Source organism: Elaeis guineensis, chromosome 9 (assembly GCF_000442705.2).
Source record: "Elaeis guineensis isolate ETL-2024a chromosome 9, EG11, whole genome shotgun sequence".
NCBI classification, from domain to species: Eukaryota; Viridiplantae; Streptophyta; class Magnoliopsida; order Arecales; family Arecaceae; genus Elaeis; species Elaeis guineensis.
Genome location: NC_026001.2, coordinates 96,302,559 through 96,317,256, shown reverse-complemented (window position 1 = coordinate 96,317,256; position 14,698 = coordinate 96,302,559). Strand labels below are relative to the sequence as shown.

Below are 14,698 nucleotides of genomic sequence, written 5' to 3'. Positions count from 1 at the left end.
TTAGTAAAGTAGATTATGATCAATCAGAATAACCTCAAACGTATATACAACAGTCTGATCTGCTTCCAGAGGGAGCATCACATCACAGATGAGTGAGATAATGAATGGTCAGCAGTTCAATGCTAATCTGCTTGCCATTTTACTCCATTCCAGTTTTACCCAATCTCTCCTGAAGAACTCCATCTCATTGCGATTGTGACTGGATTTAGGTCATAAACCAGCGCCTCAGCACAGTTTCAGTCCAATCTCTAGGTCGATCGAGCAAAAACCCTCAACATGCATACATACATTTGATGAATGTGCTATCAATGGTGCAAGGGCTGTATAGCTCTTGTTAGAAAATGGACCCTGTCCCAGATTTGCAGGTACATGAGCTTAAAGTTTCAATCAACATATATGAATAAGCCTCCACAAAAAGGAGAATGCCGGCGCTGCTGCAAACTGTGTCTAACATGTTTAAAGCAAGAGACTCAAGCTAATCCAAAGAAAACAGAATGAACAAAAGGTTTTTAACCAAGTATATGAATCAATTTTTTTATTGTGCAGAGGAATTCACCCCCCCTAAACATGAAATATGCCCTTCAACAATGGAAAATCAAAAAAGTCGAATCAAACTATCAAAATTACCGATTAAACAAAACATATATTAAACCTAGGCATCTTAAAGCCCCTCCTATCCCATATATACATGGTATAAATTTATATGTACAAAACATCAAATTTCATGTTTGTCATTCAGCTTACCAAGTAGCAATCCCCATCCAGAGCTACAAGTTAACTGACCTGGGAAGCCACCCTCTTGCTTTCTGCACTTAAGCTTCTTCCTGACTCAGCGATAATTGACTTAAAAAGTGGCCTAATATCGTGCAATATTGCCAAAGGTGCTACCGGTTCCAAGGCCTTAGAAAAGGTTTTCCCATAGGATCATGCAGGCCAGGATTCTGACGTGGGAAGTTCATCCATGACACATTGTTCATGGAAGGAGCTGTGGCTGCTTCTTCACTGCCTGAATTGTCAAGTTGATGATGCGCATACCCATAAATATTTCCAGCTGTAGGAACACCCCCACTCGAGTAGTTCCTTTCTTGGATATATGGTTCCGAGTTTGCATTGTCATAAGGAGGGCATGATGACATCTTGTTAGAGAAAACACTAAAGAGGCTTCCATCTGCATTGCTACCATCAACCAAGCACTGACCTCGGCTGCTTGAAGACTCAACTCCAGACCAATTATTATAAGCTTGATGCTCACCAGGAAACCAATTGTAGCCTATGGATCCACCATTTACAGAGGATTGGAGGGCAGAAAAACTCTGCTGATCAACTGGTGAAAAGTGCCCTTGGCTTGGATATCTGCCCTCGCAGTAGACATTTTTGTTCATCATCTGATTCACATAAAGCTCTTTTTCTCCGGCCTGCCTCCGCCCCAGAAGCTGTTGTTGCTCATGGAATTGGTGGGAGAAGTGACCAGGATCTGGCAGGCTGTCATTGGCCATTAAAAATTGCAAACCAGGTTGTTTCACGCCATTCATTTGATCATGTGGATAAGATGATAGCATTCCTGGTCCCTTTGAAAAGTTGGGAAGCAGCTCATTGTGGTCTTGGTTTGCATAAGAGCAGAAGAGCGATGCCCCACTGTCCACATGAAAGGTTGAGGCAACAGGGGCTCCAGCTTCTGGCTCTATTATGTTTCTCTCTAAATCAATCATCAGTTGTGCATTCTTCAGTGAGCTGGGGTTGCCTAAGAGATAATTCACCAGCAGATGTGCATGCATGGTTCTCTGGAGTAGTGTAGTAAGGATCATGAATGCTTTCTGTCGGCCACAAGTCTTTAGCAGATGAACAAGAAGCCTTTGGTTGTGTAACATCATCATCAGAAGGATTCTGTTTTTCTAACGACTGCGAAAGAGGTGGGGAATTTTCTGTAGGTTCTAATATATCATGTCCCTCTGCTTCTTTATTCAGAGCAATTGGGCTAGGCTCTATTGTGCTTGGCTTCAGATGACTGTTGAGCGAAGGAAGACGTTCCAGATGATGATCATGTGTGGAATTATGTGGGGAATCAGCATCATCTTGATCTGCCACATATGGGCTGGCTTGATGTTCATAATCACCATTTTCTACCAATTCTTGAGTTGAGGTCTCCAGATTTTCAGTCTTCTCATCCTGACCAATCAAACAGAACCAATGATTAGCATCAGAGGCCTTCTTGTACATTCTTTTTCATTTGATCAAAACCTCAAAGAACTTGACTAAAGGCGAAAGGAAGATTACATAAAAGAAGATGCAGACAAAGATAAAAACAGGAACAGAAAAGAGTAGAAAACAAGGAACAAAATGCATGTGGTCCCATTCACAGCAGTAAATCAGCAAGTAGAAACCACCATGTCATGAAGAGCAAAGGAATAAAGAAACTGCAATCAACAAGCTACTACAAGTTTTCATCACCCTCCTCCCAAAAGAAAAAAGAGAAAAACAAGTTCATCCAGTATTACCAAGGTCATCAACTCGAATATTTTGCATTTCCTTTTTCCATCACTGGCCCAGCATATGACTAATTTTTTTTCGTATCTCTAAGGGGAATGTAGCTCAAATTATATCAGCAGAATGAGCTGAAATTCTCTTTACCAAGGATGTTCTCATTGAATTATATAATTACATTAAAATAAAAATCTCATAGACTCATACAATTGCAACAAGCAACTGCTGATTTAGACCTGATATTCATGAAGTCATCAAGCTGCCCCGCAATCAGCTGAAAATAGCAGTCTGCCAGACCAGTTAGATGGACACTAATGATCAGATTTCCTAAAGAAATAGTTCTTCTTCCCCAGGTGTCCTGAGAGCATCTCCCTATTCAAAGTATGGTCTGTGCTTTGAAATAGTAAGAGGATGTTGTCTCTTGTTGAAGTATGAGAGCGTGTCAAAAGTCTTAGAAGATTAGGGTGGGGTGATTTCTTATCACTTTTGGGTTGGTCCTTGTAAGTAGTCCTCTTTCCCTGCCTTACCGATAGGTAAGGTCCCCTGTAACTATTTTCTTACAGTCAAATAAATCTGGGAGGGCCTCTTCTGTCCATCCAAAAAAAAATTGAAGTCATCAATCAACAAAGCATTTATCAACCAAGTGCATATCACGACAAGGCTATGAGATCACTCCATCTCGGTGCTCCTTTGGCTCAATGTTAGTGTGGCAATAAGGCTGGCAATGGTGTACGGGACTGCAAGTCCAAAAGATTAATATAGGTCGAGACACGTACAATTTGCATGGAGGAGATATGAAAGCTGAGACAGTGGTCTGATAAACTAGGAAAAAATAAAGTAATGGAAAAAGACTTAATAGGTTTTTGCTAGTTCCCCCAAGAACTTCCCAGAACATGTGTAAACCCAGTTTGATGTTCATTTGGGCCAGAAATGCCGACCTTTCCCTTTGCAGTCCCTAAAATACAATGGTTTACAGCCTTTTGGGAGCTTTTGGAGGATGCATAGCATTTCCCTTTTGAAGAAAGCAGTAGAGTATGAAGTGATGGAACATAAATTTAGATAATAAGTGCATGTAAAGAGAGGCATCAAATATCAACAAGGATCGTGGTATGTGGGGTGATGTGTCAGAAGAAACAGAAAGACTATGGACAGAGATGGAAGCTATGAGAAAGGATATGAAAATTTTGGTTTCACAGGCATGCAAGTCATGATGGGAAGAAACATGAAAAATGTGTTTCCAGGCATAAATGCAAGGTCTGCGCATTCAAGTCTTCAAGAACTGCTTGAAATTACAATATATCCAGATAATGGGTTGAGATAATAGGTCATGGTCAATAAACAGGCGGTATGCTGGTAGAGCAAGCATATAAAGGCAAGAGGAAATGCAAATTATATCTATAGTGCATCTGTGAACTTTCATTTGCGACAGAATATAAGTAATATATGAGATCATTCACCAAGTCAAACCCATGTAGGGTCATATGCAAAACTTACTAAAATAAATTATTTTACATCTTATGCAAAACATATTGTGCATATGCATCTCTATTATCATGTGATATGCCCTGCAAATGTCTAACATTCCTTCTACTAATAACTATGTATGTGATATTGTACATGTCAGTCATAAGCAACACACACATATACATACATACTAATTCAGGGCAGACCTTCATGGTGAAATGGAGCACTAGAAATTAATTGATGAAAGAAAGGTCGCACTGCAACTAACATGAAATGTCCAGAAAAGCTTATTTGCTTTATAACTCGAAGTTTTTATTATATGATAGGGGGGCTAAGGTATACCTTATCCATTATTAGTTTCTTATTCTCCATGAGTTCTTGTTCCAATGATTTCATCCATTGGTCTCTCTGCAACTTTTTATTTCTACGGACCTCAAAAGCTGCTGGGAGATCTTTCTTTGCCACCAGCAACCTGTTTAAACAGTGCTTAATTTTTCAGAATTTCAAATTCAAATACATAAACTGACTGCCAATTAGGTGAAAAGTTACAAACCAATGGTCGCACAACTTCTCCTTTTCTTCCTTTTCATATGTTTCAAATGGCTGTACATGAAAACTTTTAATATCACCCAGTACACGGTTGAGAGACTTTGATTGAATGCCATCACCAGAATGCTTTATATTTTTAACCTGCTGATGCTGTGTCCTGCTTATCTGAAATGTTCAAAGGGAACAATTATATACATAAGCAATTAATTGCGTAAATAGAATCCAACTCTTAATTCTTGAGATGTGGCATATTATTTAGGAGAATATGGAGAAATTTACTGGAACCATTTATTGTTTCTAGTCCAATTTGTTATAAAGAATAACTAGGAGAAAATCTCATTTTACTACAGATTTATTTTCTTTTGGGTAGAAATTTCACTATAGATCTTTAACAGTACCAAAGCCAATAACTTCTGCACCTTTGTGGTGTGATGAAGCCTTTAGAGGTTCATAAACATATAGATATTAAATTTATTATCCACATTGAGACTAATATGAACACCAATATGTTGTTAAGTCAGAGCACCAATAATAACAGCAAAATATCAACTATTAAAATGATGTAATCAGCAGTAAGCCACTTTCAAAATCAACAGGTTATGCTACCATCACAACCAATGGAACTGCTATTTTCAGCCAAATACCTAGACTAATGTTTGAACATCTGCTTAAATGTTTCAATTTGGCCCAAAACTAGCCAGCAGAAATATATTTTCAATCATAAAGCTAAAAAAGCAAGAAAAATTGGAAACTGAAAAAAATAACATTAAGAAAAATCAAAGGTGAAATCCCTTGCCAGGTTTTTAAGTAATGCAGAGGTCTTAACCATAGCTTCCAGAGGTGCACTTTTATGAGCTATAGGATGTGCATCACGTAGTGATGACTTCACCTCAAATCAAGTTCAGAATTTTCCAGAAATAGTTATGCCCTAAAAATAAAAAAAAGCAAACAAGGTTACAATTTGCCAGAAACAATTATGCCCAAATATTGAAAACAGCAAACAAGGTTACAGGCTTACAGCATGAGCATCGTGGGCTTATACGGTCACCTAACATCTCAAAAAAGATATCGTGGACTAAAAATATCAAGTGAATTAAATCATGGCCCAACATGCAACAGCACTATAACGAGGGTGGACACGAACTTTTTTCATCCTTGGAAGCATCATGTTCTTCAGAATTGCCCATGATCAGTAAGCTGTAGCATTGTCAAGGCTTGATTTTTGATCCTCAAACCACACATGTAAATATATCATACTCGTACTGTAAAAGTATTTTAGGACCATTAACTGAAACAGGCTTTTGTGTTCATAAAAGAAAAGTGAAGTTGTGAAACAAAAGGAATTGTAAGATTTTTTACAAAAATGCACTCATTTCATTGAAATCAAGTTCATACTTACCTGAAGATCTATTCTACTATTAAAAGCAAATTCCAAAGCAGCACTTGTGAGGCTCCACCTAAAGGTCATCCATCTCCAGTCACATGCATCATGCATATCAAATTTGAGTTTCTTATAAAAATCATTTTCCATCCTAAACCTATTATTTTATCAGTGTAACTGAATTTAACTTTGAGCAATAGTCTTAGGTGCAGTGTTCATATTTGTCTGAAAGAGATGAGCCAGAGTGTGTAAATTCCAGAATGAAAATGTTGTTAAGTCTGTAATTTATTCATCATGCATAAGACTGAACTTACTAACAATGTAGAGCAATCCCCAGATCCTGGTTATTACAACAGTCCTCTATTCAAACAATCCCTACATCCTAGTTTATCAAAGTTGTACCTAAAGTTACACCAAAAGAAAAAAAAAATCCTAAAATGACTAAAAGTCTAAAAATATATTGCATTAACAACAAGCTAATCAACATGTACGATTGGGAGTAATCTGACCTTAATAAATGACATATATTTAGCAGCATCACCATTTCGGATGCAGATTTTATGTTGGACTTCTTTCTTGGCTATATTAGGAACTTTAGTCTTTTCTGCACATGCTGTTAAGCTCCATTGCTTGTGCTTGGTAAAACCTTCCCTGCACATCAAAAGAGTTCAACTTAAAGGTACCATAAAATTGCAATGCACCGGCAAAGAGTTCTTAGAAATTAAGCATTTAAATAGTAACAAACTCAAGAGAAAAACAAGCTAATCGTGGTCACAAAATGATCGTAGCAACTTTGTATAAAATATAAATTGAGATGCATGCGAAAATATAGACAAAGCTGTGTTTGGGTATGCAAATTTTGATTTTGGTTGATCAATTCAATCAGATATTTTTCTGTCATAAACAATTCAATGTTTGAACATTAGCTTTACAATACACAAATATCTTGCATAAATAAGAGTTAAATATTATTTGGCTAATTCTGAGCAACATAACAATCTAATCTTCCCCTTTCATCAATTTTGACATTTGCATCATATCTTCTTAGTAGACATGTAAGCATAAATTAGGATTGCTGAAAATAGGAACAAGAGCAATGGAAATAGAATCAGTACAAAAAATTCCCCTAAAATCCTTAATGCATCTTTTCCACAATATGCGGACTATAAAACACAGAAAAAGGAAAGCCACCTGATCCAAGGTATTTCATTTCCCATTTTGAAGATTGCCACTTTCACCTCCTTCGATTACCTGCTGGCTCCTCTCTAGAAATGTTATCAAGTTTAACTACTCAAAAATCCATCTCCAAGTTCTCTCCTCCACATGCACATTAGAGTCAAAACATCTCATGACAAATTTTCTCCGAAATGAAATTTATCTTATCAGTGTATCGTATAAAAAAAAAGAATAAAAATTTATCTTTCACAACATTTCCTCTAAAATGCTACAGTCAATGTAACCATAACCATTCAGCTTTTTCCCAACTATTAAGGTCAGCTTTATGGATCCTGATTTTCTTTTGTTAACTATTTTATGAGAAAACTTAGTGTTTTGATCACCTCATCAAAACTTGACCATCCTATATCATAAATATACCGCATAATAATATTATTAGGTACACAAGTTTGTTAGTTGTTGGGATAAAAAGGATGTGCATATAAGTAATTTAGCCTTTTTATGATTTGAAACAAGAGATACAGGTGAGACAGGAAACCTAAATATATATGTTCCATACAGCTGCCCATTTCTGAGTTAAACCACGCTACAAGGATGAAAAGGGGCAATATCGCAAGTGAACATCATGGCTTAAAATGTATTGATCAAACTGAGTAAACAGCAGATTGACACTCACAAGAAATTCAAACCAACAAATCATCAACCAAGCCCACTTCAAAAGTTAGAGATGCCAGATTGGAAAAATCTGTGCTTGTATAAATTATGTTGAAGATGGTAAAGAGTATAAGGAAGTAAATCATGCAGCCAAAACAACTGTAACTCCAAAAAAAAAAAAAAAAAAAAAAAAGAGTGCCATGCACATTTTTTTAATCAACAAACAAATTGTACTAGAAGCACAATATTCTACATGCATATGATATGTGCGCAAATTTTAGTATTCTTTGAACTTCAATGTGAAATTAGATATTGTTACACCACAAACTATCTTGATGACTACTTCAGGCACAAATATTCACAAAAAATCGGACAAGGGTTCGGTCGAAAGAGCCACCTCCTCAGCCTTTCTGGATCCTTGCAGCTTAACCATATCTCCTTCCATTTTTTCAGAACCTCAAGCATCCTGCCACCAAAAATATATCATTGAGCACAATAATTACTTCAACAGCAGTATTAGCATGAATAGCAAGGAAGACGAAGTCCAAAAACATTTTCATATTTGACATACCCAGTATGATACTTATTTATCTCACAATAGTATGCCCTTCTGTTGGCTCTGAATTGCTGCTCTGTATGAAGAACAGCATCTGGATGAAGACTACTGGAGCAAAGTGAAGAAGACCTGTAAAAATATATCACCCATGTTCAATCACATCAGTTTATGGCCAATTTCATTAAGGATCAAAGGCATCTTACTAAAAGATCCTTCATGGAAATAGGCTATCAATGATAAGCAAGAGCATGCAATATGGAAAAAAAAGGGTTATGCACAAGACAAAAAGAAAATGAGACAATAATTTGGTTGAGATCAAATGCCCTGCCATGGCAGCAGCTGTAATTTGTGCATGAAAGGAAGAAAGTATTGTCTTAAATAAAGAAATATCAGATTCTCCCATAAGACTTGATAGGGACTGAGACATGGTTCACCATACTGCCCCGAATCGAGCGGTTCAGGGCATGCCAAACTATACTGGCACCCAATGGTGCAGTTTGGGCATTCGATTCGAAACACCAGTGAAAGCAAAGCAAAAGAGATGGAAAGAGAGGAAGAGAGAAAGATAGGAGGGGAGGGAAGAAGATGGAAAGGCCACAGTGGCCCGCTAAGGCTTCAGGGGCTCCGCAGTCCTCCACAAAATAGATTAGAGAGAAGGGAGGAAGGAGAGAAACAGAGAGAGAGGAAGATGGCGGAAATCCACCCATTGCCACCATGGGTTCGAAACAAGGGCGACCCATCCTTATTCATCATGTTTTCTTTAAAAACACAATTCACAGTAAAGGCGGCAAACCCATTGCCAGTTTACTGTGAATCATATTTTTAAAGAAAACATGATGAATAACGGACCCTCTCCTGTTTCGAACCTGCGACGGCCGTAGGTGGATTTCCGCCATCCGATTGCCACAGCAGGCCTCCAGCAGCCTCCCCATCACCTTCTCCTCCCTCCATTTTTTTCTCCCCCTCTCGCTCAATCTCTCTCTCCAATTTCTCTCGTAGAGGACTGCCAGAGCCCCAGAGGCCTCCATGTCCCTCTGGGGGCCTCTGCCAGCATCTCCTCCAGCCTCTCTCTCCCTCCCTCCCCCCTTCTCTCTCTCTCTCTTCCTTCCTCCCCAATTCTTCCTTGTTTCCATGTCGGTTCAAGCCCAATACGGTTCAATCCAGGGGCATACTGACTCATACTATCAGTCGGCCAGCATGGGATCAGGTTCTAATTCGGCAAACCTTGCATTGAGATATTAAGAACTGAAGCTAAAAATTCCAATACATGCATATATAGCCATCTTCACAACATGCAACAGTAATTTGTTATCTAACCATGAATTTACGTCTTTCTGATATTTTGCATATTCAACCTGAAACTTAACCTCCTATCTCTTCCTACTAACCATCCATAGCTTTTGAAACAACATATCTCTCCTCTTACCAATCCCTTCTTAATAGAGATGTATTTTACAAATAAAGCAACATTACACCATAATCAAAGAAAAATAAAAAGGGAAACATCAAGGTGAAAAGTGAAAAAGAGATCAAAGAAAAATTAACAAAGAAAACATCAAGGTGGAAAGCGACAAGCACACAACTCAGCATATCATAGAAGAAGAAGTTCAACCCAAGATTAAAAAAAATATCACATATTTCTTGTGACCATAGTTTTCATAATCAAAACATTTCCGCAAAGCTTTCAGCTTACTGCAAGAAGTTGACAAATATTTTTGTACATGTACCACATGCAGACTTTCCTGGCTTTGGGATGTCCCTTGTAGTTGTTCAAGGCTTTAACTTGCTTCTTAACCATATGGATTTGAATGTTGGTTTTTCTTGTCACCAGGGGAACTTTTATTTGAATTTCTATTAATTTCACTCTTGCATTCTTTTTTTTCTCTCATATAATTTTCTGCAGCTTCTTAAACATTAAGTTTGAATTAATAAATAAAGTGAAAGTTAATAATAACATGTTCCCAAATAGACCCCTTGAAGTATGCAATTAAGTGAATTAACATGACACACCGCAAATATTGGACCCTAAATTTATCACCGTAATAAGTGATGACTCATCAGGCAGACACAGGAAAACAGAAAGTAACATTTGAGAATTATATAAGTATTACTTGCCATTTAAGGTAAGAATTTCCAAAGTGATGGTTTTCCCCCTTGAGCAATGAATGAACTATTTGTTCTGCACCTGTCCCACTAGGAAGAAACTGAGTCAGAAACTTTCTCTCTGACTCTGACAGACATGTTGCCCAAACCTGACAACAATTTGGTAACAAGTTCATAAACTCTGCCAAATCTTGAAATGGATTTTTATGAAGACCAAAAGAACAAATTCAAACAAAAGGATATCCCATATTTAAAAAAAAAGTACAATCATACCTCATACGAAAGCACCTCAGTCAAATTCTCCAAAGAAAAAATTTCTTGAGGAACAGATATAACATCAGCTAGACCTGAATGAGACTTGGGAATTGAATCAACAAAAGGTGCCATGTCCATCCATGTTATCCCAATTTGTTCCCTCTTTGCCACAGCTCTCTTCAGACCATCATCCCACTCCAGATCAACATGTGATCTCAGATTCAACAAGTAATCAGATGAGTCCAGCATTTTCTTCTTCTTTCCTCGGCATTGTTCGTGCAGGTTAGAACTTGCTAGCCGCTTTTTTTGTTGACCAGCTGCCATTCTGCAGGTCATCTGAATACAATCGCACCAACAATTTGTTTCAGTTTGTGTGCATCCTTGATCTCTACCCAAACATATTCTTCATTAATATGGTTACAAAGTACCTTGATACAATGCTTATGCTAAATCATTCTGATTATTTTAACATAACATTGGAGCATTATTGAGGGAGTCCAGCTACATCAAAGTATCAAACTATATCAATCCACCACAAGAGCTATTTAATTTTCTATTTATCATTATGCATACAGAACAAATGAACATAAGTACATGGATATTTACTTTATTGGAACAAAATAAAAAAAAAGCATAGAGTTTGTGATGATTTGGAACTAAGAAAGTAAATCTGGAGTCTATCTCAAGACTTTATAAGAAACTAATTTTTCAATGGCCTATTCTGATTTTGTTTGTGTAAAACTCTTCATATAAGCAACCAAAATGAACAATAATTCCTAAAAAAATAATCAAAAACCAACATCCATATACCCTGATTGAAAACATGTTATGAACAATTAATCAATAGTTTAAACATCTTCAATTACTTTTCTGTGGCACCGTGCCATTTCTCTTTGTTGGTTAGATGCCAAAGCGATGTAGCAGAGATGCAGAAAGAGGTGACAGTTTCTCCATAGAATGGTTATTGACTATCATTCCTTTGATTGATACAGCACCTTTAGCTGCAACTAAAAGATCACATGCCAAACAGGAAAGAATAAAGTAGTTGGAGGAAAATGGGCTAAAAATAACGTAACTGAAGAGGCACAAAAAAGAGTATCAGAAACATAAAACCAAAGAAGAAAGCATCACCCAATGCCCAAAAAGCAATATCAAGAACGAAAGGATCTGCAGTCAGTAAAGACAAGAGGTAGCATAAAACTATGAGAAACACAAAAATCCAAAAAGGAAGGCATCAGCCAATGCCCAGCCACCAACCCCAAGAAAGTCGGCCTTTGCAATCAGCAAGAACAAACAGAACAAAGACTTGCACTTACAGCACAAAAGGAAGCCTATCAAGATGCACAATCTGTGTAAATAAATGGCATATCTCACAGCAACCACAACAAAATCAACAAAACCAGAAGGGGCAGCATGGCAAGAGCAAATCCACTAAGATGGTCAGTGAAAACGGCAATAACTTGTGAATAGTAAAAAAGATTATCAGCTTTTGTCAGTATCAATATCCTGGGTATCAAGAGCATATAAGGGAAAGGAATTACAGAGAAAAGAACTCATACAGAAACATCATGCCCCAAGCAAAATTTTCTACACCTCACATTTTTCACATAAATTCACACCTTCAAAGTTTCCATTAAATGTTGCTCGTAAATGGAGGCATTAAAAAAATCAGAAAAAGACAGTTCCCTTAACTAGAATAACTCCAACTGAAAATGCAACTTCCTGGACAATTTTTTGATACAACAAATTCCATCTTTATGTGCAAGAAGTTAGACTATAAGTAGATTTGTAGGAAAAAGTTTATGAGAATGCCTTACAGGCTTCAGAATTAAATCTAAGAACCATTAGACATCAATAGAAACAAACAGTAAAATCTCTAGAAAACCCTCATGAAAAAATTCTGACTTATGCAAACAATTAGATCACTTAAGCATTTTCTCATTACATCCACGTTACCTCAACACTTATCCTCGAAAGGATAATGAAAATGGCATATGACATTTTGCAAGCTATTTCAAGTCCAGATGCCCACAATAGATAAGTAAGCTTGCATGTTTGGAATGGTGGGTTCAATATGGATCTTCCATAAGATGATTCTGCTGCAGAAACTTTAAACTAAGTGAAGAAGTGTAGACAATGGTAAGAATCAGTGATCCAAGCAACTGTTATAAGACCTAATATAATTCCCCAACAAAACTTCCAGACAACGGCATCTCTTTGTCACCCACTGATCTAAGTCCGCAGCAGTCTTCTTACAAACCTTAATTAGAAAGAAATTACTCCAATATCTATTCTTTGCACCTCATAATCAAACCTACTCTTCTTGTGCAGTCATATCGTCATGGCCATTCCATGCACCAAAAGGATAACAACTGTAACTTTGCGATGATGTCCAGAACTAAAGGTAGCCTTCCCAACCCAATACATGGAGCAAACTGGCTTCAGCTTGAGATCTGGGGACACCTGACATGAACAAGCTGGGGCTTTGGTCAAGACAAAGCCCGAACAAATTTTACTGTAGATCAGACAGTTCAATGTGCAGACCTAGGAGTCCAGTTTGGAAGGTTTCTAAAGAGACACATTCATCTTCTTTAAAGTACAAAAGTGTTGAAATCACACCGCTGAAACTAAGGATCCCTAAATGGTGTCTAAAAAAGTAAGAAGCTGTTACGAGTCACTTCCAACCAGCCTGGATAAAGTTCTTAGGTTAATTTACCAATAACCAGAGAGCATTATAAGTCACAATATCATCTTATAATGTCTGCATGAGTACTTTTGCCTATGGGAGATAATGCATGTCTTACACTCAGAGCTAGAGAAAATGCATAGAGAATCTGGTGAGCAAACCAACATTTACATTTCTGAACAATGCAAGATCCCCCTCAATTAGGAAAAATTTATGCTATGCACCTTAACACTTCAGTAGGATGCAACCATTATTTTATCATAACAGAAGTATAAATCATCGGAAAAAGGCATGATACAAGACTTTAGTGGCTCAAAAAAAAAAAACATGTCTTAGGAGTCAACTTTAAAGTGCCAACAAATAATGATGGAAACACTTTTTCAACTTCACTAGTTAAATCTCAGCATAAAAGGCACTACTTTTGCCACAATCTGATGGAAAAGAAAAAAAATCCAAACTACTAAGTAGAAGCACTGCTTTTTTTTTTTTTTTTAGGAGAACATCAGGCAGGGCCCAGAGAAATTCATTAAAATAATTAAGAATAAACGGGTTACTTATTTAGTGGAACAAAATACACATCTACCGACTTATTCCAATCCCATCTTAACAAGGCAACAGCAAAAGTACAAGAAATAAAGGCTACAACGCAATGCAGCATAAAGAAAAAGAATACCAAAAAAATTAACATCTCCCTATTATCCATCAATCCCAGTTCACTGCACACAACAAGAAACCTACCAATTGAAGGGGAAAATGATATTAAAAAAAAAAAAAAAAAAAACAGAAACATATTTGATAGAACAAAAAATCATAAAGAAACTTATAATATTCTATTTAATCTATATAAAGAAATTTCTCGCCAAAAAAAAAAAAAAAAAAGAAATCGACTAGAACAATAGCAGTACCAAAATCAGAACTTGGGGGCGAATTTCACACCAAAACCATCAAATCAACAAGTTCTTGCAAGAAGATTGAGCATACGAATCGAAATCCAATCAATCAAGGACAAACAATAAAGAGGTCCTCCCGGAGGAAAACCCCACATAGCCAACGAGAAACGAAAAGAATACCCTAAAAATCAAGAGAACCGACAGGGTGGAAGAGAAAACCTAATCGGATTGGGAAAGGAATGATACCTTTCGCATCGCGAGACCAGAAGGGGGAGGGGCAAAGGAACAGTGGATAGGGTTTCTTTTCGAGGAGGGGATTGAGAGAGAGAGAGAGAGAAAGAGAGAGACTTCTCTCGGAACCGTTAACTCGTCGGGCTCGGACATGGCGCGGCGCAGCGCGGCTCTGCACCATTGCGAATCGGGTGTGGGCCATACCCGGAAAGCCAATCAAAACTTGCCACGTTTATGAATTTTAGCTTTATTTTATAATTCTGGCTGCAGAC

At 37.3% G+C, this 14,698-nt stretch overlaps 1 protein-coding gene across 1 annotated transcript; it reads right to left on the bottom strand.

Annotated features, from left to right (window-relative positions):
• Positions 1 to 495: 495 nt before the first annotated feature.
• On the bottom strand, positions 496 to 14,417 carry LOC105051109 (uncharacterized). The gene is given in 10 exon segments (XM_010931405.4): positions 496 to 1,707; positions 1,709 to 2,166; positions 4,288 to 4,417; positions 4,499 to 4,659; positions 6,385 to 6,526; positions 8,103 to 8,171; positions 8,277 to 8,390; positions 10,377 to 10,513; positions 10,638 to 10,955; positions 11,486 to 14,417. Coding segments are annotated over 10 exon segments (2,373 nt in total). The 5' UTR covers positions 11,507 to 14,417; the 3' UTR covers positions 496 to 884.
• Positions 14,418 to 14,698: the final 281 nt, after the last annotated feature.